The 27,189-nt window shown below is 35.5% G+C and overlaps 1 protein-coding gene across 3 annotated transcripts in view; it reads left to right on the forward strand.

Moving 5' to 3' along the window:
* The window catches only part of ANO3 (anoctamin 3), a 434,237-nt gene that overhangs the window by 399,223 nt on the left and 7,825 nt on the right, over positions 1-27,189 (forward strand). For all 3 annotated transcript variants that reach the window (XM_039471298.2, XM_074401252.1, XM_003919928.4), the window contains 7 exons: positions 980-1,016; positions 10,106-10,217; positions 10,849-10,906; positions 15,397-15,494; positions 18,342-18,475; positions 19,547-19,699; positions 21,659-21,806. In XM_039471298.2, the coding sequence (XP_039327232.1) occupies positions 980-1,016; positions 10,106-10,217; positions 10,849-10,906; positions 15,397-15,494; positions 18,342-18,475; positions 19,547-19,699; positions 21,659-21,806 (740 nt within the window). The remainder of the gene's footprint in view (positions 1-979; positions 1,017-10,105; positions 10,218-10,848; positions 10,907-15,396; positions 15,495-18,341; positions 18,476-19,546; positions 19,700-21,658; positions 21,807-27,189) is intronic.

Below are 27,189 nucleotides of genomic sequence, written 5' to 3' on the forward strand. Positions count from 1 at the left end.
ATAGAATGAGAGTATTGTATTCAGTGTAATCTTTCTGTCTCTAGCTAACACTTTAAATCTTAGGAAGGAGCAGATTTGAATCACAGCTAAGAGGGATAATCACAATAGTTTTATTGAAAGAACTGTCAGAGAAGGTGAACAACTTTTAATATGTCCAGGTGCATACCTTTTAATTTTTTGTGCCAACAGACAAAGTTATTGGAAATAATAATCTATACAATATTTTATTGAATTACGTGGTTATGAGGTACTATTCACATGCACATACATATACCCACAAGTACTTCTGTCTATAGTGAATATGCTTTCCCAACTATATTTATTGGAATATCTACTTGGAATATTGTGAAATATATGCCCTTTCCTTGAGTCTATGTAAAGTTGGTCAGAGTATATATAGGAGAAGGGAAAAGATGACAGAAGAGGAAAAATGTTATCAGAAAAATCTTATGGATTCAATAGATTTGACTTTTGAGTGTGTTTTAAATAATACAAAAACAATTTTGTTCTTTACAAATACAAATGTGTAGTCTTTTGTCATAGTTTAGAAATTTCTTTATCAGTAGTACGGAATTCAAACTTTCACTTCACCTTCCAGTTAATGAAAAAAACTCTATAATTTTGAGCTCAATTCCCAGCTCAGCCACTGATTAGCTGAAAGACTTAGGGACATTTTCTCATTTCTTGATTCACAAAATGAAAATAAAAATAGCTACCACAAAAGACTCATTATTACAGATTACAGGTGTATCTACACACACATATATATTCACACATATTTACATACACATTTATATTATAATTTCATTTATGTATGTATATATAAAACATTACATGCTAAGTTTCAGTGTTTCTATTTAATGTAAAATTTAACTGGGACATTTTGTAAACAGTATAGATGTTTCTTCAAAAAGTGTAAATACCAGCCTTTTCCAAAAGAGAAGAATAATGTTCAGTATTTATTCTCTTTCTATTACAGGCTTATGAAAAAATTGCTTACCTCCTCACTAATTTAGGTAAGTCCATTTTTCTTACTTCACCCCTTAGTCAGAAAATAACATATGGGTATGTCAGTCTGTAATTACTTTATGTAATGTAGCATTTTAATAATTTCAATTATTTAAGTATTTACCAATAAAAATGAGAAAGGAAGTATCGGAAGTTTGTCTATATTTAATAACAATAGAGAGACAATGCACGTACTTGCAAAATATTTTTACTAGAAATTAACACACCTGGTTCTTCCTACTCAGGAGTGCTTGCTTCTGCAACTTTTCAGTTCTTTGGGTTTTTCCTCAATATTTTTTTAAATCAAAGTATTATACTACAGGTACACATTTTAAAGACCAAAACAGTATTTACAGTGAAAACCAATCCTTTACCACATCACCCATTCCTATTTTCTATACCAAATGAACTGCTTTTTAAACATTTTTGTCTGTTTATTTTGTTATTTCCCACCCTTTTTCTACATAATATCCTTCTGTTGGCATTATTGGATTTTATCTTTTGATAGCTATTACCTTCCCATTTATAAAACTATGAATTATTAAGACTTAGTGCTTACTGTTCTCTGCAGTGCCCTGTCGCCCCATACTCCGTCATTCATTATCTGATAAACACAGTATTTCTCCTCCTTCCATGGTAGAGATATATCAGCATGTTAGCCAAGTTAATGATTAATCTTCACATCATTATGTTTCTGTAACTATTTTCATATCTAAGGCATGGCATATCCTATAATTGTATATGCTTTTTTGTGCCACTTCTATGTTTTTCAAGCCAATAATGGCTCCTTTTTTGCTTATTTTTAAGGTACTTTTCTTAGTTTATCCAAAAGTTTTTGCTAAGACTCTAAATTTTCCCTGAATATATTCAAACACATCAAGTGTTATACAAACTTGATTTTCTTCTTAGCATTAACTTCTCATGCTGTCTGTCTCCAAACTAGATGGGTTATTTTCTAGGCTTGTAGCCAACTGCATCTAGACTTAGTTTCCTCAGCACTCTGGGAATTCCTTTTATATTTGTCTATAATTTGGACACTACTTACTAAATCCAATGTCTTATTCCTTCTTGGCTCAGTTCCTTATTTTGCTACTCGTAAGTTTCTTAAAACTTGTATATCTGAAATGTCTGTATTCTAGCGTCAAACTTGATATCCAGTTTTCCTGTGTATGAAATTCTATTTTAGAAATACTGACTCCTTTGATTTTTGAAGGAACTTCATTTTTTCTCTGGATTCCACCGTTGTTACTGAGAGCTCTGCTACCATTCTGATTTGCAGTCCTTTGCACATAACCTGTTTTGATTTTTTTATTTGTTTATATGCTAGAATAATTTTGGATCTTTTCTCATTTTGAGATTTGATAATGATGTACTTTGGTGAGAACCTTTTATCATTTTTTTTATGCTGGATATTTAGTGCATTCCATGAATATTGACATCCATTGTGTCCTGAGAGAAGCAGACACTGAGATGGAGTTAGTAATGCAAGAGATTTCTTAGGGGTAAACCCTGAGAAAGGTAAGCATTTAAAGGAGCATGACTGAATAAGGAGAGCCTCAGTCAATGCAGATCTCATGGTTTTAACCAATCTAATGGAGAGCTCTAGAACAAATATTTTAAATAAAGATTTAGAGGAATCCAGCATTGGGTATAATTGAGTATAACTGGCCGAGTCCTGTACCCCAGTCATTATAAGTCACTGGTTCATTGTTGCCTGGGAAGAGAAGACCTTGACATGAAAGCTGAGGCACAGGATGAGTGTGGAAACAGCTGGAGGCTGTCAGCTGACTGTACTCCTTACAGCTGAGCAGCAAGTTCTTACTGAGGGGAAATCCTAGTGGCAAACTCCCACTGCTGCCATAATCTGAAAACTCAGAACTTCACTGCTGCGAAATGTTTGTATATTCTTTGTTCAATAACTTCCTCCTTTAAAAAATCTCTCTGAAATTCTTTACATTCAGATGTTTCTTATCATATTCAATAGTTATTTTTTTCTTTCTTCATTTTCTATGATTTTTGTTCAGATTTCTTCAAGATAACCTCAACCTCATTTTCCAAGTATTCTCCTGAATGTTTTATATTGGCTCATAATTTACATTTTTTTTTTTTTGAGATGGAGTCTCACTCAGTCACCCAGGCTCGAGTACAGTGGCATGATCTCGGCTCACTGCAACCTCTGCCTCCTGGGTTCAAGTGATTCTTCTGTCTCAGCCTCCTGAGTAGCTGGGATTACAGGTGCACACCACCATGCCCAGCTAATTTTTGTATTTTTAGTAGAGATGGGGGTTTCACCATGTTGGGCAGGATGGTCTCAAACTGCTGACCTTGTGATCCACTCGCCTCAGCCTTCCAAAGTGCTGAGATTACAGGTGTGAGCCACCGCGCCCGGCCATATTTTACATTTTCTAGAGTTATTTCACGTTCTCTGAATGTCCTTTTTCTGCCATCCAGTTCCTGCTTCACAGATGCAGTGTCTTAGTAGGCAATATAATGTAGTTATTAAGAATGTTGACTCTAGAGTAAGAATGCATGGGTTGAAATCTTTCCACCATCACTTACTACGTTATCAGTAGTTGCACAGTAATAATCGATTCTTTTACTCTCTTGGCTTCCCAGATTCCTTTTGTTCTAATACAAGGAGATACTGTCTGTGCTCTAGAGCTAAGTGATTATGTCACTTGGAGAAACAATGTTGTGAAAGGGGAAGACAGCAGGCTTTGGAGCGGGGTATAGCAATGAACATTTGGATTGCCCCATCATGACTGTATGACTATCGGCAAGCTTTTTCCTCTCCCTGTTTTCTCTTCTCCTCCCCTCCTTCTCTTTCCCTTCCTTCTCTTCCCTTTGCTTTTCCTTCTTTACTTTTGGGCCTTCACTTCCTCAGTGGTAAAATGACTATTAATAATAGTTCCTATTTCACCATCGCTCTAGGTGGGCTGCCTAACACATAACAAGCGTTCAATAAATGGCAGTGATCCAGTTCATTGTTCTTAAAACCCTCTGAGCTACATTTTCGTCAGTAGGGTTACGAAGCAACAGCTCTGTTTCTTATATTCACTTGCTTTTAAAGTACGCTATGCCCAGGACTGAAGCAAATCTAAGAATAATAATTTGGGGAAAGCATAATAAATAGTAATTAATCATAATTAATAGTAGGAAACAGAACAGTTATTTGTGCCAAGTACCAAGAAATGTCAAAGTTTTCACTTGATATTTGATTCTTTCCTCTATAACCCAGTGATGATTTACATCTGTTGACATAATAATGGACTATATTAGTTTAAATAAATAAAAATATTGATAGTTTAATATAATAGAATCTAATTGTGTGTGTGTGTGTGTGTGTGTGTGTGTGTGTGTGTGTGTGTGCGTGTGTTTGCCTGACATTATATTCTGTAATTTTTGGCTGTGCTAATTTGTGCCTCAAAATACAAATGAAAAATTAAGTTTTACTTCTTAGAAGAGGTCATATGCTATTAAAATAATTTGTTTTAACTTTTGCTTCTGGATTTATCATTTCCAAATATTTTCAAAATCCACAAAGCCAAAAAGATAAAGCTTAAATTCTACTAAAAATTTTTTTAATATGGAAAAAAAAATTAAAAGCATTTACTTAAAAGTGATTTTTATTTGCACTTTGGTTTCGTAGTTGTTGAGAATTAGATCAGGGTGGTTGTTAGTTGTTCTCAAAATGAACTGTCTATGTTAAAGATAAATTGGGACTTGAAGGAACAAATTAAACCAGCTAATGAAAAGGGTTTTGACTTTGTCAAACAGAGGTCAAAACTACCTGCCTCACAGTGTTACAACCTTAACAAATAGTAACTTCCTACTCTACATACTATTAATTCCAAGGAACAGAGAAATTAGCAGTAAAAAGCAAGGTCTAATTACATGACTGGGTGACTGCATCTCATAACTAGCTTTTCATCCATAACTTGCTTCATTAGGGGAAAAAGTAAGAAATATTTTGGCCAGAAATACGTTAAAAAAGCACCTATATCCTTTGTGTTCATGATTTGATTCCTCCTCTGAGTTAAAAGCCAATTCAAAATGTTCTACAATGTGCTATATTTATGAATGACATGGTGTTGAAAAATAAAAGTTTTTTTCTGGTGGCATAGAACCTAGGTTAAACCTCCCTCAGTTATCATCATTGCAGTAACTTCCATTGTTTCAGTTATATCTTTCCACATTTACTCCAAACTTAGTAGCTCAGGGCAACAACTTATGATTTTTAATGATTCTGCAATTTAGGTTAGGCTCTGCTATGTGATTTTTCTGCTCCATGTGGTATCAGCTGGGGCTGGTGTATCTAAGAGGGCCTCTTTAATCACATTTCTGTTTCTTCTGCTCCATGTGGTAACGGCTGCAGGGGCTGGTGTGTCTAAGAGGGCCTCTTCAATCACATGTCTGTTTCTTCATATCATGGAACAGCAGGTGTCTTTAGCCTTCTTCTCCATGTGCCTCTCCTAGCTAGCTTGCTTATAGCAGTATAATAGGACATCTTACATGTCAACTGGCTTCTAAGAGGACAAGCCCCTATATACAAGTGCTTATCCAGCCTCTGCATTTCACTTGCATATCCAGTCTTCTCTTACTGAAGGCAAGTCAGAGTCAAGGTTGGAGGCAACTACACTAGGGTATGTATACTTGGAGGAGTGGTTCACTGTGGACACCAGTTTAACTGCCACCAATGTAACAATCTTCCACTTCTAGCAAAGTTCCTTTCTGCTTGAAACATTGTAATCTTCATCAGAATATGTAAAGCAACTGAATGGCACTCAACATGTCTCCAGCTTGGTATATAACCTTACTTCCATTTAGAATGATTTCTGCTAGTAAAATCTTAGTAATCTTTTCTCACATCAGAGCTCACCTCTGTGAAACCTTTGTTGACTCCTCAATCCTTTACAACGTTCATCTGGCTGTTTGTGATTCCTTTCATTACTGCATCTATTATGTTATTCTTATCTATCTATCTATCTATCTATCTTCTTTCTTTATAAGACTAAAAAATTCTTACAGCCAGGAATTGAATATACTTACTTCTGATTCTTTCAATCCGTAGGTACAAAGTTTGGCATGCATTCATTTATAAAAGAAATATGTATGGAGTATCTAATATTTTAAGCAAGGTGATAGGGAGACAGACCTTAGACTATCAAGATACATTATTCCTTAAAAAAAAACTGTTGAATTAAACCTGCTAATATTTTGTTTATGAATTGCCAATGAGATTTTAAGTAAAAATAGTTTGTAGATTTTTACTTGCCCTATCCTTGTGGGGTTTTAGTGTCAGAAATTTTGCAGATCTCACAAATAACAGGAAGATAGGTTCAGTACAGATCATAATAGTGTAGATCATAACATACAAGTCTGTTTCAGTATGCAATAGAAGCCCAGGAAACACTTGTCAGAAAAGTGGATGAAAAATTAATAATCATATATATATCAAGAATGGCTCACAAATTAATGTGTTAAATATAACATTTAGAGATATGTGGTTCTCCTTGTATAATTAAGAATTGTAAAAAACACAGTTTAAAAACTTTAACTTTCTTGATAATGTTTTAAACTATTATTTGTCTTCACTGGCATTTCTCACAGGACAATTTGGAGCCCTTTACATCTTCAGTTTGACTTCTCACAGAAAGGGTCACTTTAGTTGGCCACATAGATTCTTTAATGATCACTTGATATTGATCAGAAAAACATGAACTTCCAGAGAAAGTCTTATTTTGGGGGGATCAACTGTGTTACTAAATCCTGTTTTAGGATATCCAAACTGTCCAAATACATTCCTTGTGTACGTGTAGCCTTTATTCTCACACACTTTTATGTAAACTAGTTTATAAGGCATTTAGATAATTACATACTCTCTAGTTTGTTAGAGGGCTAACCACTCCATACTGTATTACTAAACCTCTCTGCCCCTCATTTGTTTGTTTTTGAGCTTTGAAGGCATTCAGTCTTAGGCCACTAGACTTGGTCGAGATATATTTTTCTTTTCTTTTTTTACATTGTCAAGTAAGGAATTTTGTGGTAAATTTATAAATGAAAGTGGGTTATAGTGTCCTTGCATTGGCCTTATTATGCTATGCTGTGTTGTGTCAGTATTATGTTAATCTCACTAAGCAAGTTGAATTGCTATCATGAATTTACATTTTCTGAAATATTTTATACAAAATGCAAATTTATTATTTCTTTAGTGTTTCATAGAATCAACCTGTGTGACTATCCAGGCATTATGTCATTTTGAGGTAGATCTTTACATTTTTTTTAAATTATTACACTGGTTATTAGTTCTTTAAAGATTGCCTACTTATTTTTGAGCCATTTTTTGAAAACTCCTATTTGCGTAGGTATTGTTTATTATATATGTTTTAACTTGAGAACAGAAAATTATTCATAGGATGTTTGGTAATGTTCATGTCTTTAGTATAGTGTTTATACATTTTTTTTTCTATCTGGAGTGGTGGAGTCTTCTCTCTTTTCTCATAACTAGACTTGATAAATGTTAGTCAATATTACATCCTATTTTGTTAAAGATTTTAAAACATGTTATTATTTATATGTATTCTTTTATTTGACTTTATTTCTGTTTATTTTATGTTCTAGTAGCTTCTTTGAAGGGAAAACTAAAATATTTGTTGCTATATATAAGGTAATATATATTTATACATTAAAAATAAGTAAAATCATGAGAATCATGATAAATAAAACAAATACAGAAGAAAAGATAAAACAATCATTAAACAAATTTTAAAAGTGGGTTTATATTTATCTCCAGATCTATCCATCCATCCATCTATCAATTATCTGTATGAATAATTGGCATTGGAAGACTGGGATTCAGATTGAACTTCAAAAAATAAAATCTAGCTAGATGATAATGAAAAGAAACACAACTAAATTTAAAAAGGTGAAAAATGACTGACTCTTGAGGAGTAAGAGCACATATATCAAGAAAATGGTAACAAAAACATCAAATGTCTACAGGTTAATATTAGGGAATCTACAGGGAAAGAGGAATACTTCATATTAATAAATGAACTACCACATCAGTATAATAATCATGATCTCTATGCATCTTTAACAAGGTTTAAAATGTAGACAGCAAAAAATATAGAGATATAAAAAAGAATTGAAAAGTCCATAGTCAAAACATAAGTAAAGATATACAGTGTTTGACTATTATATCTGATAACCCTCTTTAAAGATATGTACAAACCAGACTGGGTGCAATGGCTCACTCCTGTAATCCTAGTACTTTGGGAGGCTGAGGCAGCCGTATCACTCGAGGTCAGGAGTTCCAAGACCAGCCTGGCCAACATGTTGAAACCCCATCTCTACCAAATAATATGAAAATTAGCCAGGCATGGTGGCATGTGCCTGTAATCTGAGCTTCTAAGGAGGCTGAGGCAGAAGAATCACTTGAACCTGGAAGGCAGAGGTTGCAGTGAGCAGAGATTGTGGCATCATTGCACTCTAGCCTGGGGAACAGAGTGAGCCTCCATCTGAAGAAAACACACACACGCACACACACACACACACACACACACACGCGCCCAACAGGAAAACAAATATTATTTTCAGGCACTTGATACATTGTCAAAAATTATCCACACAATTTAGCCACAAATGACATTGCAACTTTTCTCCTCAAAACAGAAATCAGGCAGGACACATTTGTGGACAATGCTGAAATAAAATTAGAAATGAACCAAAAATAAGTTACCTAAAAGTCTACATTCTCTTTTCTAAATAAGTTGTGTGTTAATAAACTAAATTTACAAGCTAGAAAGAAACAGCAGTGAAAGCATGACATGTCAAAACCTGTGGGGACAGGTTCTTACTGACTGTTCTTACTGAGGCACACTTGCCAGTCACCCTTCTGGGTGGCTCACAGATGCTTCCTACTTTGGGCACCTACTGCCTTTGGACTTGGAACTCCCCAGGACCTTTTCCTTCGTCCTTCCATGTGATTGGGCTCATACATATGTTCAGCCTATGTTTTCCTTAAATGAGATCCTATCCACTTTCTATCTTTATTGAATTCTTCAATTACATCAAAATATGTGTTAGATGTGGCATATCTATTTTCTGTTCCTTGTTTGAATACTAGATAGGAGCTGAGGCTGCAGTACATGCACTCCTTAATTTTTTTCTTTTAAGTGTTATAAAACCATAAGATGTTAGAGTTGACAGCGTTCTTATAAATCATCTTGTCTAAATCCCTTAATCTACGGATGACAAAACTGACTGCAAAAAGGAGAACTGCATGAGATTACTTGCCAGTCAGGTGTAAAAGGCTAAGATAAGAGCTCAGCGATCCTGAGTGATGTAGCCCTCTTTTCCCTTTACCATTCCACTGCTGTCTGTACACAAAATATTCATTCTTCAGAGAACTCTGTTGACAGTTTAGGCCCCTATATTGAGTATAGCCAGTTAGAGTGAAGGATTAATACATTATATATGCTTACTGCTAAATGATGATAGTAGAGAGACTCCTATAAATCTTTGTGTATTAATAACAAGGATCATAATTTTATTACTGTGGGGAAAGTCTAAAGATTATCTTATGAAGTCTTTTCTTCAACTGTGAACAACAGATACTATCATATTTTAAAGATACAGATGCTAGAAATCAGCAACACGAAGTGCCTCATAGAACTGAAAAAACTTGGCCAGGCACAGTAGCTCACACCTGTAATCCTAGCACTTTGAGAGGCCAAGGCAGGTGGATTGCCTGAGGTCAGGATTTAGAGACCACCCTGGCCAAAATGGTGAAACCCTACCTCTACTAAAAATACAGCAAATTAGCCCAGCATGGTGGCAGGAGCCTATAATCCCAGCTATTTGGGAGGCTGAGCCAGGAGAATTGCTTGAACCTGGGAGGCAAAGGTTGCAGTGAGCCAAGATTGTGCCACTGTACTCCAGCCTGGGCAACAGAGAGAGGCTCCATCTCAAAAAAATAATAAAAATTTAAAACATGAAATAAAATAAACTACCCTTGAACTTTGGGTTTCTGACTCTATATCCAGAGTCTTGTCATTCATCTCATCTATGTCAACGCACCCTGTGCTCCTTTTAGAATATCCTCGAACAGAATCCGAGTGGGAAAACAGCTTTGCCCTGAAGATGTTCCTCTTCCAGTTTGTCAATTTAAACAGTTCCATCTTCTACATCGCTTTCTTTTTGGGAAGGTAAGTCAACTTTTTATAACTTCCGACAGCCACCAGCAATTAAAGTTGGCACACACACAGAAATACCTATTAGCTGCATTTGAGTTGAATTGTGTCTGTTTTATCATCAGTAACAGTTTTGTTAAAGAAGAAAAGAATTATTGTGTGATCTTGGATTATAATTCCTTAGTGTGGAAACCTCTTCTACCTATTATCTTAACATTTTTTCCACCATTAATGCAAAATATGAAAAAGCCACATATGAGCCTAATGATTGTGCTTTGTCATGCACTTAGCACTCCATCCAGTGCAGTGGAAATATATTGATGATAGAAACATTTTGGACCAAACAATTCAGCACATTACTGTAATAGTCATTAACCAGGTCAACAAAACATTAAGACTCTCTATGTGGGGGTTGGAAATGTTATCCAGTTGGTTTGTCTGTACTTTCTTGACCCATTAGTTCATGCATCACTTTTTCCTTTTTAAGTCAGATACTTTGATGTTTAACATAGCAGAAGTCAACTGGAGACAAATTGCACCAGTGAACATTTATGTCCACCCACACATGCACTCATTGTGATGCCTTAGTAGATGTTCTTCAGTGAACTGCACTGAAACGCTAATGAACTAAAATGCGTTTTTACAGATTCGTTGGCCACCCAGGAAAATACAATAAACTTTTTGACCGGTGGAGACTGGAGGAAGTAAGTAATTTTGGGAGTGTGGGTGCAGGAATGGGCATGGATATGGGCCAGTTGCTGTGGGAGGAAGGGAGCTAAAGAAAGGAGGAGAAGTTCAGCAAAGTCTTTGGATATTGAAGACACATTGTTCAGAAAAGAAGCAACTACATCTCTTCAAAAAAGGGGATGAACTGAAAAGTTAGACCCTAAGATTCTCACCTCAGCTCTCTTTATTTTTTTAATCATATTAATTTCTTTCATTTACAGACCCCAGGAATTTAGCTCCAGTAATTTTCCTTTATATATATATTTTATATATATATATATATATATATATATATATATATATATATAATTATGTATCAGGTAAATTTTCACACTTTTAAATACATTAGGTTTCCTTTTAGTCCAAAAGATATCATACTTGAAACGCCAACATATAAAAATGTAAGGCTCACATTTTTTTATGATGTACAATATGTGTGTTATATGGAAAAACTGCCCAGCAGTGGTATTGCTGGGTTACCAGATAGGCATATTGTATATTTTCACTGAGACTGAGAAATAGACCTCCAAATGCCACCCCTACCTAGAATGCATGAGCCTGCTGCTTCAGTATTTGTAGCCAATGATTTTAGTTTCTGTAATTATGAATGAGATGGATTTTTCATATGTTTCTTGAACATTGTATATTTCTGTGTGTGTATATATACTATTCCTGTCCATTTTAATTAGACTATTTTTCTGTCTTACTAATACATAAACAAATAAAATTAGGCTCTGTTCTTTCAAATTTACTACAGTTTGTCCTCATTTGCTAATGTATCTTTTAATTGTTTTGATACTTTTTTTTAACAAAGCTATAGAGCATTTTCTAATCAAAATATCACTGTTTCATGGAAAAAACCCTAAGAAGGTTTGAGGAATAGTATCATGCCAAAAAATGTTTTCACATTTCTAGATTTTTTTTAAAGATCACTTATAATTTTTACTAATGCTAATTTTAAATATTGATATCTTTGATCCATTAAAAGTTTATTTTGGAATAAGGTATAATCAAATTTTTTGCCCCCAGTTGAAAGCCACATGTTTAATAAAAATATATTTTTTTCACTCAGCAAAATGTTATTCCAGATCTACCATACTGTATATCTCATAATTGTGTCTATTCCTAGAATCTGTTCTCTCTTCTTGGTCAAAATATCTATTCCTTTTCTAGTTCAAAATTGTTTCAATTATTCAAATATAAAATTCAATTTATGTATGGTGGTATTAGTAAGAGATCATAATCCAGAGAGAGGCTAAGAAAAGATTACCCAAGAAAACTGAGTAGAGTTATTTCTCGGCTTTTTTTTTTTTAAGGGAGCACTCAGGGGAGTTCTCCTTTATGTTTTCTCCCCACAACATTCTAGAAATTGATCAGAATAAAAGGATAGATCCTAAAGTTTCTTAAGAAAATCTGCTTTATAATCAGAAGCCCATGTGCAAAGGCAAACTAACATTGCTGCTTACCAGTTATTTACCCTTAATTCAGTCTCTCTGATTATCTGGGATTTTGTTTGTTTGTTTGTTTTTGTCCTAAACAACAGTAGTAATACTTAGATTGCAAAGTTGCTTATAGATAAGAGGTAATTTACATAACACAGTTAACACACCCCCTGAAGTGTGGTAGGGACTCTGTAAGTTGTTGCTGATATTTATCAGTGCTCTGTCTCCACAGCTACCTGTGTATTATTCTATTGGCCAAACACAAATTAAGGCATTTCATAATCCAGGGCTGCGTGGAAGTCCCCGAAACTTGCAGTTTCCTTTCATGGCCCAGAATTATGACTGTATCTTCTAAAAGACTGATCAGCTACCCAATTTGGGCTTACTCCATGCTACCATACTCCAGCAATTGTTTCTAAGTGCTGTGTATTAATGCATTTAATCCTCACAATTCTATTATTGTATCCATTTTACAGATCAGGAAACAAAGTCATAGATGTGCAGTGCCTGCAATTGCAAATGTAATTTTTCTACAATTATACAAACATACAAACTGATGGAGTTGCTATTTAAATCTTTTCAATGTAACTTCAGATCCTGTGCTCTGAACACTGTGCTTACCAGCCACCATTAGGATGGCATATAGGTATAACCAAAGACATAATAAAAATTTATTTTTGCTGAGAAATTGCTGTCTGATTGCTGGCTTACACATCTATGTTGGATTTAGAGTAAGCATACTAAAGTAAGTGAAGGAACATGGATATTAGAATATGATAGTTCTTTCTGTCACTTAGCTTTATCATCTACAGAGTGAAGATACCAACTACCATCCGGGTTTCTCACAAGGAGTAAGAGAAAAATACATGACAGCATTTAGTTTGGCTTGCCCATGGTCATACGATTTTGGGTGGTGCAATTGGAGTGAATGCCTATGTCTTCTGCACACTTACTCAAGCCCTTTTATACATTCTAAGTATGGGCTTTTTTTACCAAATGAAATTTAGAGTTTTGATAGACTGGCTTTAGTGCAAGGCCATCATTATGGGAATTGACAAACCCACAAAAATTATTGGACCCCCTTATCTTCCTTATAAATCATGAAGTCATCAAGGCTCAATTTTAAGGAAATTATAAGTGGATTGTCTTCTAGATACCCTACTTGGGCCTATTTTTTGTGGGGAGTGAAATTACATGATCCTATGATCATCTTCTTTTCTCATCCCACAAAATAATATGTTTGTGTTAAACCCACACTTCAAGGCAGCAAACACATTGGTAAATGGAATTCATCCTTAGTGTAATATAAAAGAGCAGTGGATTAGGGAACTAGGGGTAAGGCTTTCATTTCCACAGCTCCAGTCAACACTGCATGGCCTTGGGCAAGTCAGTTTGCCTCTGAGTCTGTACAAAAATGAAAAGCTTTGGCTTGCAGCTGTGATCTGTGGTTTGCCCCCATAGCTTAATAATTATTCTGCCTCAGTAATTCCAGTGTACCTGTTTATAAGATATATGTGGCAAAGTTTAGGAAATGCTAAATTCACCCTGGAAAAAGAGGTTTGCTTTGATGGGAGAATTTAGACTTCTTCATTCAGTAAGCATGACCATTTGCAAATCTCTCAGGATCAGATTAGGGAGTCTTAAATTACTGAACTGGAACAGGAAAAGCAGGCTCTTTGTATCTTAATTATTTGTTCTCTTTGAAGTTCCACTAGTACCAAGTTAATAGAAATAGAAACTGTGGATCAAAGCCATAGACAAGACAGTCATCCTTATGAGCAGGACATGGACCCATTTCTAAAGAAACAGACCCACGCCTTCCCACCCAAAGGTCTTCAATACGGCAAAATTTTCAAGTAAAATACATTGGTTGCAGTTTCCACTGAAATCACATTTTCGTTTGTGTGGGTCTCTAATACTTACTGTAAATATAAAAAGCAGAAAAGCACAGAGGAAAGAATGGGATCATACTGACCAATTATTTTTGTGCTGTTGCATTTATCACTTAAAAATACCTTGTAATATATGTAGATATTTCCTCTCCAGAAGTTCAACACCTCCCACCGTCTTGAGAATGGGCTAGACTCAGTGGCTCCCTTCTAAAGAATAGAACCAAAAAAGAGAAAAATGAGCAACTTTCCAGTGGAAAAAATTGAAAAACACTACATTAACCAATTAACATCATCAGTGATGTCGTGTGCTTCCCATGTGTCCCTGATACGATGTGAGAGAAATTCCACTTCACCTTTGTGATTGATTGGTCTCTCCAAAACACGTAACTCTGGTCTAAACATAAGAAAAACATCAGAGACTGTGGGACTCTCCTCAGGTTACACATTCATCAATCTTCAAAACATTTAAAGTTATGAAAAACTGAGAAGCTGTTCAGACCAGAGGAGACTAGGGAGTTGTGAAAAATAAATGCAATCAGGTATGTGGGGTTGGATCCTGGAGCAGAGAGAGGGAAACCAATGAAATCCAAAGAGAGCTTTGCATTTAGCTAATTGTAATGTACTAATATCATTTTCTTTTGTCAAATATACCATTGTAATGTATGGAGCAACCACTAGAACTGGGTAAGGAGTGTATGAGAACTCTACTATCTTTGCAAATTGTCTATAAGTGTAAACTTATTCTGAAATAAAGAGGTTATTGAAAATAATATAAACATTATGCCATAAAATTAACTATTTTCTATCACCTTGATTGTTCATGGTTATATAATATTCCATAGCATTTATTAAATGTGATCAAGCCCAACAAAGAGCTTGGCAGACAGTAAGTGTTCACTAAAAGTTAGATTTGTTGCTATTGCTATTATAATTTTGATCATTATTTCATTATAATTACTGAAGAATCCCCCCATCAAGTATCCTCATACATGCTGTTTCTTTCCTGTTTTTATTTTTTTTATGCACGAGGTGGTGTGACCAACTTTAAAATTTGCTGCACAGTTTAAAGGTGGGCATGCCTGAGCCAACTGGGAAGAAGACTAATATCATTATTACTCTTATGTTCTATTTCAGTGTCATCCTAGTGGCTGTTTGATAGACCTCTGCCTCCAGATGGGTGTCATTATGTTTTTGAAGCAAATATGGAACAACTTCATGGAACTGGGATACCCGTGAGCACATTATTTTCAAACTTGCCTAATGTGTAGTTACAAAGAAGAAAGCTAGAGGAGGTGTGAGTGCTTAAGAATTTGGGCATGATAATCAGAGAGATGATGGCTCAGTTCCTGTTCTGCTTCTTGCTAAATGTCTGACCATGTGTAAATTAAACCTTTCAGAGCCTATTTTACCTAAGAATGTATCAACAATATATCTGCCTCAAGAACACCTATAAAGGTTAAATAGGATAATGAATGTAGAGTAACTTGTTTAATGCATTAAGACACTTGTTACTAGTTTGAAAACATGATTGACACTGCAGGTTCTTGAATATAAAAATAATTTTCTGGGGTGTTTCTTTGGCTACCAGCAGACCAAGTTTGTTGATTAAGAAAGACAGCCTTAACCCCGTCTCTACTAAAAATACAAAAAAACTAGCTGGGCATGGTGGCGCGTGCCTGTAATCCCAGCTACTCAGGAGGCTGAGGCAGGAGAATTGCCTGAACCCGGGAGGCGGAGGTTGCGGTGAGCCGAGATCGCGCCATTGCACTCCAGCCTGGGTAACAAGGGTGAAACTCCGTCTCAAAAAAAAAAAAAAAAGAAAAAAAAAAGAAAGACAGCCTTCATTCCTCCCAAAAGAATCAAGCAAAGATCAATTCCTGGATGGGAAGCTTTGTACTCTTTGTTACGACTAAGAAAAATGTTAGAACAGGACTGATTGTAACAACATCAAACAATAGCATTCTATTTTCATTATTTTAAATGTTTTAGCTGCCTGTAAAATGCTTACAGAGATGCTGATCGCTCACTTTCACATATTTTTAAATAATATACTTTCCTTTAAAACAGAGCAAACTACTGGGTATTTAAGACAATATGATATTGAAGCTTGGAGCCTACTCAACTAAAACCATGACTATTTGAATAATTTCTTGACTGTTGGGAAAAAGCTGATTAGTTGGTTGATGATATAAGTAGCTTGGGCTTATATATCAAATTATACTCTTTTTTTTCTTTTAGAGGTACATATTTTATCAGAACATACCTGAACAAAGACCTGGAGAGTCCAGAAGTAATATTAACCCTGAAATCTGCTATAAAGTAGTGTGTTAATTTACAGGCAATCTGAGAGAATGCGCTGTGGAACTACCCAGGCCTGGTTTAAATTCCTTCTCTCTTCCTTGCTAAATTTGCTTAAAATTTCCTTGACTTCTGTAAGACTTTTTTAGTCCATTTATAATATAGGGGATTTATGAAGATTAAGTGAGATGTCTTGACCCAATGCTTTTTAAACCTTCAGCATAAATGACAGAACTTTTTGTGAAGAGAGTTTTATGCAGACTTAATATTCAGAACAAATTTATGCAAATCTCTCCTAAACAAAGAGAGAATAGAGGATTGGGGAGCCCAGTTCATTTGTAGTATTCCTTCCTATTCTTGGGTCACCTCTTTAAAACGGGGTTTAGGAAACATTGATAGAAAGAAACAGGAAATTAGGTGTCAGGTGCTAGCACAGAATGTAACGCGCTATGAGGACATCATAAGTATCAACAAGATGGTGTGGGGCTCATTGCAGTATAAAAAAGTTTCTTTTTATTATCACTACTCATGGACTGCCATACTTGCTGTCCACTTTAGACAGGACATTTTCATTATGGCCTTGCCCTAGGGGTCAGTCTAGATCATGTGTATTAAATCCTAAGGACGCCATGGCACATCCTAGGTATCTTCCCAATACCTAAGCAAAGGCTTTGTTAATGAAAATTTAGCGGAGTAGACCAGCCATTAAAGCAAAACATTTGAAAACCAGTTTTCTTTCTTCAAGCAAAACTTTAAACAGAACCAAAATAAATATAATAGAAACAAGCAGATCTGCCTCAACTGTCACCTCCAGCCCTTTATTGCCTTCGTGAGGCTCCAGAAGCAACCTCATGGGTGAAGCACTGCCTGACATTTGTTCTGTGGTTGCTCCTCCAACTGCCACTTAGGTTCCATGATTAAGGATACTGTTTACTGAGTCCTGTAAAATTCACTTCGTCCTGGAGATAATTTTCACTGAGCTCTTAAATAATTCATTACCCAGAAGGTCACAATATGTCTGAGTCACATAACTCCAAGATTGTACTTGGGCTAAGAAAACAGTGTTGTTAATTCCTTTCCAGGTCTGAAATACAGACTCATGAACACAGACTTATTTTCTAGTAATTATTGTTCACTGCAATAGCAGAATGTAATAATCACGCTTAGACTCCTCATGTTTATAAGCTCAGGGAGGTGAAACAACTTGCTAAAAATCACATGGTTAATGCATTGTGGGATGAGAACTAGAACTTAAATCTTTTAAATCTTACCCAAGTGTCAATTAGTTTATGTGAAACATGATTTTATTCCTGTTCAAAGCGTATAGCTCAGAGAATATTTTATGTTATGAGCAATGAAAGGGTCAGACCTAAGCACAGCAGGCAACATGGAAGTTTAAGTATTTATATGGGTGGGAAGAGGGGAAGGAATCATAGAAATAGTATTTGTTTAATCAATGTCAAGGACCATTTTAGTGTACAGGATTAATTCCTGGATAAATATTATAGATTTTATAGGACCTAGGAGAATTATGGAAGGCTGGCACCTATTCTCCTATGCTAAAGTTTTGCAAAAGATTTTTTGAAAATTCTTTAAGATTTTTTAAGCTTTCAAAATGTGTTTTATAAAAGATAAAACCAAAAACTTTTATAAAAGGTAAAATCAAATACCTCCAATTCTAAGGAGCTAGAATTGGGTTTACTTATTTCTTGATTCACTGTAATTGCTAACTGGGTACTTGAATCAGATGTCAAAAGCTGTTGGTCTGCTCTGTGATGTAGGCTGATCCAGAACTGGTGGTCACGACATAAAATCAAGCGGGGAATACATGATGCTTCCATACCTCAGTGGGAAAATGACTGGAATCTGCAGCCCATGAACCTTCATGGACTGATGGATGAGTACTTAGAAATGGGTAAGAAAAAAAAATCTATAGGACTAGTTGGCCTTCTTGATATTATTTTTCTACTTCACACAAGCTTTGGCTCAACAGAGAAAATTATATCTCTCCTTTCCAACCCAAAGTATTATAAAACACATCTGCACCTTTATCTCAAAGAGCTAGAGATACTAACCCTTGGCAGACTCACGTATTTTGTTCTCTGAGAGCCATGCATTGACCAAAATGAAGGTTTTTCTCACATTGGAACACCTGCTTAAGGAGCAAATAGAAGAAACAAAACAATGCTGAAGCAGTTTCTAAGTTAAGGAACCTACTGTTCTACTCACATAAAGCAATAATTATTTTTCACAATAAACCTTTGCACAGACTCACTCTGAATCTTAATTTCCTTGAGAATATTATTTATGTTAAGAAAATGAGATTCTCATTCCAACTGTTAGAATCACTGAGTGTTGCCTTAATATTTGCTTCTCTCTGGCCTTCAGTTTTCTTATCTATAAAAAAAGAGGACAAGATTAGTTTTCACTTTCTCTTCTTCTTCCTCCTCCTCCTCCTCCTCCTCCTCCTCCTCCTCCTCCTCCTCCTCCTCCTTCTCCTCCTCCTCCTTCTTTCTCTTCTTTCTCTTTCTTCTCCTCCTCCTGCTCCTCTTTCTCTTCCTTCCTGTTCTTTTTCTCCTCCTCCTTCCTCTTCTTCTCCTCCTCCTCTTCCTTCTTCTTCGTCTTTCTTCTTGTTCCTCCTCCTTCTCCTCTTCTTTGTCTCCAGTCTTCCCTCCATTTCTACTTCTTTTTCTCTCTTCTTCATGCTGCATTATATAGGAGTGGAAGGCCTGTAGACTTTCAGTTCATTCAGAACTTAATTTGAATACAGGTTTCAACATTTTCTACCTATCTGCCCTTCAGCAAGTTTGTTAACAGATATGAGATAAAGTTGTCCTAACTGTAAAATGAGATGTAAAATGAGATAAACATATCTACTTTGTAGGGATGTTGAAAGCATCAAAGGCAATTTATATAAAGCATCTAATTTGTCACAAAGGAAGTTTGTGACTTTCCTTATTAATTTCCTGATGCTCTTCCTTTGCAGTTTTGCAGTTTGGTTTTACCACCATATTTGTTGCGGCTTTTCCTCTAGCCCCTCTTTTGGCTTTGTTAAACAATATCATTGAAATCAGGCTGGATGCATACAAATTTGTTACCCAATGGCGGAGGCCTTTGCCAGCCCGAGCAACTGACATAGGTAAGATTCAGAAGTTAAATGGTTTTTACATTACTAACACCAACAAGTGTGCTATGGTTTGAGTGTGCCCCAGATTCATATGTTGAAATTTAATTGTCATTGTCATAGCATTAAGAAGCCTTTAAGAAGTGATTTAGCCATGATTCCTCATGAATGAGATTAGGACTCTTAGAAAAAAGCTTGAAGGAGTGGCTTCAATCTCTTCCAGTACCCAAGGTGTGAGGACACATCATTCATTCCCTTTTTGCTTTCCCACCTTCTGCTATGTGAGGACACAGGGTTTGTCCCCTCCAGAGGATGCAGCAGCAAGGTGCCATTTTGGAAGCTAGAAGCTAGGCCATCTCTAGATATTGAATCCTCTGGTGCCTTAATCTAGGACTTTCTAGCCTCCAAAACAGCAAGGAACTTAGTCTCTGGTATTTTGTTATAGCAGCACAAAGGGATGAAGACAACATAACTTGGTCCTACCTAGCACCATGTGGTTTTCTCCTATGAGGACACCCTTTCAACCATAGCAAAACTTAACACTTTTAGTCATCAGAAGAAAAAAGTAATATTAATTCAGTTGAGACTATGTTTATATTTAACATGCTATTTCATAAACTTGTTCATAACTAAAAAGGATTTCATGTAGACTTTTCCTTGTCAATAGACACAGCTCTGCCTCATTTTGTAAAATGCTGCACAGGTTGCTATTACAAGTATATGGCATTTTAAAAATTATTTTTTATTTTTAAAAATGCTTCATTACAAAATGCTTCAGTACTTTGCTATTATAAACAACACTGAAGTGACCATATTCATATATACTTTGCCAGATTATTTCCTCAGGATACACTGGAACTCCTGTTCAAAGAGCATGCACATTCAAGTTTTTGATACATAATTTGGCAGCGTGTCCTACAGAAATGTTGCGCCAATTTACACCCTCATCATAAGTACATTTCTCTATTCTGCAACAATTCCAAGTGTAATAAGGATTTTTAGATTGTTCTTGAGAAAAGAGGGAAATTTTTATTGTTCTATTTACTAGCATTTTTGTAATATATTTTGTAATATGTTCATATTTCTTCTTTCTTAATTGTGTTTATGTTCTTTGGCCATTTGGCCATCGTATCTGATTTGGTAATCTGGACCTATATTGAGAATACTAATCATATTTGTATGATTAGTATTTCGTATAGTATTTATATATATAAATATCTTTTTAAAGTAAAATATAATGCTCTCTATATATATTGTTATATATAATATACATATATTTTAGGTATGTTTTTGGCCATCTCCAGATATTGAACCTGCTGGTGCCTTGATTTAGGACTTCCTAGCCTCCAAACAGCAAGGAACTTCTGTTCACTATAAATTACCCAGTCTCAAATATTTTGTTATAGCAGCACAAAGGAATTATGTGTATATTTTTATATAGATATATATCTTATATATCTGTATAAAATATGTAATATATATAAAATATGTAATTATATATAATATATATAATATACACTTTATACCTATATACAGAGTATTATATTTTTACTTTAAAAAGATATTTGACAAAAATAAAGACAAACTCCAGAGTGACTGCAGATATTTCACAGTGTGCATAACCAGGTAGAACTTGAAGTTTCTTATATATTATTTTTACTGCCTCAGCAAGTTCTGTAAATTAGACTTTGAAATATCTTGTGCACCTGTGCCATGTCTCATTGTTACAGACATGAATGCAGTCCTAATGGCATTTCAATTTTTAAATATTTCTAGATGAGATCTATCTTCCCTTTGTGGAAAAAGCATATTCAATAGCTATAATATCTGGATTGAAGTACTATACTAAGAAAGCACATCGTGGACAGAGCTGGGGTCCCAACATAAGCAAAACATTATTTCCAAAATAAGATTAATCACAGGGCTTTCATATTTTTTATTTTTGTTCACCATGATTAATCTTTATCTTACCAGGTATCTGGCTTGGAATTCTCGAAGGAATTGGTATATTGGCTGTGATCACCAATGCATTTGTAATTGCTATTACTTCAGATTACATCCCACGTTTTGTCTATGAATACAAATATGGCCCCTGTGCAAATCATGTAGAACAAAGTGAAAAGTAAGGTTAAAATTTAAATATTCTCCTGATATGTTTTACATTTGTAATTAAAATGGGAACTTATTGGGAAGTTTTCTTCTGTGACCATTAAGGGTGGTGTTTCTAAGCATTTATAATGAAATCAAGCAAGGTAGAAAGGACAACAGTGTTATTATAGCAAATAATTTTAGAGTCTAATGCTTTTACTTGGAAACCCATCACAAATATCAAAATATTAAAAATATCTGTAGAAGTTACATTTTGTAAGTAGAAGTTATCTTAGAAGTCACGCAGTGCAATCTTCTTACTGTATAGATGGGGAAACTGCAACCTATACTGGCTAATCAAATGGCTGAATGGAACCGTGCTGATTTGCGGGAGAAGCAGACCATGAAGGAACTGTCAGCTATATGTCTAGAGATTTTCAAAAAGGAATTTACAACTAAGGGCTTTAAGAATGCAAAATATTCTGTCTCCCATGTATTTGCTTTTAAAATTTAAACCCTCTGTTTATAACACTGTTTCTCAACCTCTGCACTATTGATGTTTTAGACCAAGTAATTCTATCTTTTCATAGAGGCAGAGGGCTGTCTTGTACATAGTAGGATGTTTAGCCACATCCTTCATCACCATCCAGTAGATACCAATAGTAATCTCCCTATTTCCCAAGTTGTGACAACCAAAATTATCTCTGGTCATTGCCGGTTGTCCTCTGGGAGACAAAATCACCCATTTTAGAACCACTGCTTTAGGTCATATAGGTTTTTTTCAGCTATTTCCTTACTGAAATAAGGTATTTGGGGAAAATGCAAGAGGGCATTGGATCTGAGGAACAGGGAGGAGTTGGAGACAGATAAAACAGAGCTGTAGTTGGAGATCAGTCTTAGATGTGGAAGAAGCCCACAGGAGAAGCTTCTCCTGCTTCCTTCAGCAGTATGCAGCTGATCTGGATGGAAGACATGTGCCACAGCAGAATGAGCCCTGAAACAAGAGGAAATCCACTGTTAACTCTGCTGAGGAGCTGACATTTTCTCGAATCAATGAAATACCTTTCTGGATATAAATGTCTCAATTTTTCAGAGAGGTGATAAAGGGATAGATATTTCCTTTATATATTGCATATTCTGGGATCTTGTCAAAGGATTTTAACTTGATGCTAGATATTTGATGTTCAAGTTCTAACTTTGCCTTTTAGTAAAAGGCACATCATTAATCTGGACTTAGTTTGTCATGATAAAAAGTGTTCATAGCCCTTAGGATTAAAAAATGGTGTCTGAGATAAGATCTTATGAACTATAAAGCACTATTTCAATATAAGTGGGATTTTGTATTCGTAGTTTAAAAGACCCTGTTTTTTCTTAATTCAAGATAATCTAGAAGCAGATGTTAAGGTTTTAAAATATATAGGATTGTTAAGGAGCCCTCGTCCATAGAAGCATTATGTATTTGCCAGTGTCTTCATTGCCACCTAGTGGCAGGCGAAAATGAGATTGACAGGTACTCTACATTCCAGAACCTGCCTTTCATGTAGCTAGCACCCGATCTCATCTCCATATTCAATGGTTAGGAATGTAGACTAATTTCAAGCAAAGACGTGAAGGGCTTATGTTACATTGAAACCACGCATTCAGAGAAACACCCTGTTTGATTATTTTCCATGTATGCTTAGCAGCTAAATTGGCACAGACTGATTCAGATTGGAAATTTTTGAAGCAAAGTAGCAGAAGGACAAGATGACAGTGGGAGAGAAGGATATTGGGAAGAGAGTAGGTGAAATGACAAATTATTGAGTCTTAGATGGACAACTAGTGGAGTGAAGCCAGCATAGCTCTGTAATTAAGAATTCAAGATTTAGAATCAAATAGGTGTGTATTTGAATCTAGGTTCCAACAACTATTTGTCTGAGGGCAGTCCTTCTTAACATGTGGTCTGCAGATCTCCTTCAGGGATCCATGAAGTCAATAGAATTTTTATAATGAAATTAAGATATCATTTTCCCTTTTAATATATTTACATTTGCCCTAGGGATCCAAAAATATTGGTGAATAAAGTTTCTGGTAGTTTTGCATAACTAAAGGCAGTGGCACCAAACAATATTAGTAGTGATTGTAATACTTACCATAATTTGGCCAACATAAAAAATTTGAGTAAGAAGTTCAGTCAGATGTTTTTAAATTTAAACATCTTACACATCAGTTGCCCAATCACTGTAACCACTTCCTTGGATATGCAGGTCTCTGCCACCATTCACTTTGTTATGGAATTGCAGAATCACATCCCTGGTTTGCCGAACTCTTTGTCTACTCTGCACTGTACTCATGCAGCTGTGTGTGAATGATGGAACATAAACAACCACACTGACTAGTTTCATTTAAATTGGTATCACATACTTTGTGTGGACCTGATAAACGTATTTTATGTTTTTAGTCCATTTGCCCGTCTGCTTTTTTAGAGAAGTTTATCATGCCTTCTCCTTGCTCCTCAGGCTTTCTGCACCTTCTTTTTTATGCTCACTGAACTGATGTTGCTTCGTACTTAAAAAAAATTGAATCAATTAGAAAAGAACTTCCACAGATGTCTAATACCACATCTTCCTACCTACAGTATGTGTCCCAGATAGCCTGCCTTCTCCAAGTTCCTAGAAATAGAACCATCTGTGCTCCTGTATTAAAGGCAAAATTCCTCTACTTGTGCCCTAAATCTCTTCCTCTTTCTCTGAGACCATTATTCTAGTAATTCACCCCTTTTTCTCATACATTATGTGTTTTACCTCTATTTGCTTTTTCACATTAACATGCTTGTATTCTTCTAGTCAATAGATAAAAGTTCTCCCTTGCCTCAGCTGCCTTCCAGTTACATCCTTATGTCTTTGCTCCCATTTGTAACAAAAACTACATCCAAAGAATTTTCTGTTCCTGTGTTCTCCAATTCCCCTCCTCCTCTTCCCTTTTACACTCTTTTTAATAACACATATGCTCCATGGCACCCCTGAGATGTCATGACTTTCACATTGTCAAACTCACTTGTCAACTCCCAGTTCTCACATAATTCGGCCTCTAAGCAGCGTTTGACAATTGATCATTCCCTTTTTAATATATATTATTCACTTAACTTTCAGAAAGCCACATAATTTTGGTTTTCCTGCTACCAGCCACACCTGTCCAATGATGTTTGCTAGTTCTCCACATCTCTCCGTTTTAGTTTTGGAGTTCCCCATGGGCTCAGTCTGTGGACATATTATCTTCTGTATTTCTATTTATTTTCTTGGTCCTCTAATTCAATTTCATGGACTGATCTACTCTCATACCAGAATTCTAAACTCGAATATTCCACTGTCTACTTGGCATCTCCTCTTACATGTCTAATAAACATCTAAAACTTGCCATGCCCAAATTTAAACTCCAAATTTCATCCAATCCTGCTTAACCTTCAGCCTTCCCCATCTCATTTAATAGCAATTTCATAATTATGATAGCTCACACCACATCCTTGGAATCAGTCTTAAATACTTTTTTTTCACATCCCACACAATCCACTGGAAAACATGTTGACCCTGCTTTATAAACGTCCCCTTTTTATACCACTTCCACTGCCACCACCTAGCTCAAGATGCTATCATCTCTCACCTGGATCCTTGATTCTTAAAATTTAAGTTCATTCATGTAATTCATGTGGTCCAAAAACAGTAGTGTCTTCTTACCTCACTCTAACTAACAGCCAAGGTCCTCCTTAAGTTCATACAAAGTGAGATTTTTCTCTGAACTCATTTTCCAACACTATTTCTCTCCCTCCCGTTGTTTCCACCACTGCTACTCTCTCAAAGTCCCTGGTCCATGGCAAGGACTCTGCTTTTTCTGCTTGAAACTGACCATCCCCAGATACCCTTATGGCTGCCTCTCTCAACTCCTAACCTTTTCTTTTGTTATCTTCTTAACAAAGTCTACCCTAAGGACTCTACGTGAAATTTTAACCCCCTCAGCCCAATTTCCCTTAGCTTAATCTGTTATGTTGTGAGGTAGTCAAAGGTTTACATTGCTTTCTTTACGAACATCCAATTTTTCCCCGCACCATTAGTTGAAGACACAATTATTTCACCACAGGATTGCAGTACCATTTTTGTCGTAAATCAGGTGAATGTATGTTCGTGGATCAGTTTTTGAACTATCTCTTCTTTCCATTGGTCTATTGCCTTTCCTTGTATGAAGATCAGTGTCTTAATTACTGTAGCTTTACAGTAAGTCAGTGTTATGTGCTGTAATCTGTAAATTTTCTTCTTCAACATTGACTTTGTTAATATAGATTCTTTACATTTACATATAAACTTCAGATTCAATTTATCAGTTACCATTTTTTAAAAATCTGAAAGAATTGACATTTTAACCAGTCCTTAAATATGCTGACTCAATTTATTTGTTTATTGAATTGTCTGAGACATGTGATTTGTTTTTAGATTCCAGTGTAGAGGTCCTATATGGCATTTTTAGATTTATGCCCAGATATTTGGTATTTGTAATGTCACTATAAATAGTATTTGTTTAAATTTTATTTTCTTTCATTTGCTGCTAGTATATAGAAAGTTACTTTTTCTATATTGACCTTGTATCTATCTAGTGACTTTGCTAAATTCACTCATTAGTTCAAATAGTTTTTAGACTATTTTGCATTTCCTGTATACATAATTATGCCATGTGTGAATAAAGTCATATTTATACATTGTTTCTTTATGTTAATTCCAGTTTTATCTTTTTCTTCTACTTGTGTAGACAAAGTTGAATAGAAATAGTGAGAAGAGAAATGTTTGTCTTCTCCCTGACTTCAGGAGGAAGTGTTCAACATATTTAGCATTTCACTGTAAAATATGACATTAGCTATATGTATTTATGTAGATATTCTTCATCAGATTAAGATCCTACCAGATTTTTGGTTTGTTGAATAGTTTATTATATCTGCAGTTTTATAAAATGTTTATTTATTTATATGTTCTTAAGATTTTCTTTTTGTTCTGTTAATGTAGTCAGTTCCACTGAGCAATTTTTGTATGATGGAAAAAAAAAACTTGCATTGCGAGAATTAGCTCCACTTGGTCTTGAGATTCATTTGTGGTCTATGGAAGATTTAAACTTATCTTTCTTCATTCTGTCCCCACTGCCTCAAAACTTTGAGAGGCTCTGTGTTAGTGGCAGGCCTCCTCCCTCCTGCAGCAGGACTTGCAGAAAGCCTTTTTCTCTTAAGTGCTATGACACTCTGGAAGATTTCATTCTGCCTTTTGGAAACCAAGTTCACTCCCACCCCCATCTTTTCAGGCAGCCCAAAAACTTAGCAAATATCCCATGAGAAAAGCATCCAGGCGTTTGGGGCTTCTGTACCTTCCAATCTGTCACCCCAGCCCTGTGCAATTGGCAAA

Source organism: Saimiri boliviensis, chromosome 6, assembly GCF_048565385.1.
Source record: "Saimiri boliviensis isolate mSaiBol1 chromosome 6, mSaiBol1.pri, whole genome shotgun sequence".
Taxonomy (NCBI): Eukaryota; Metazoa; Chordata; class Mammalia; order Primates; family Cebidae; genus Saimiri; species Saimiri boliviensis.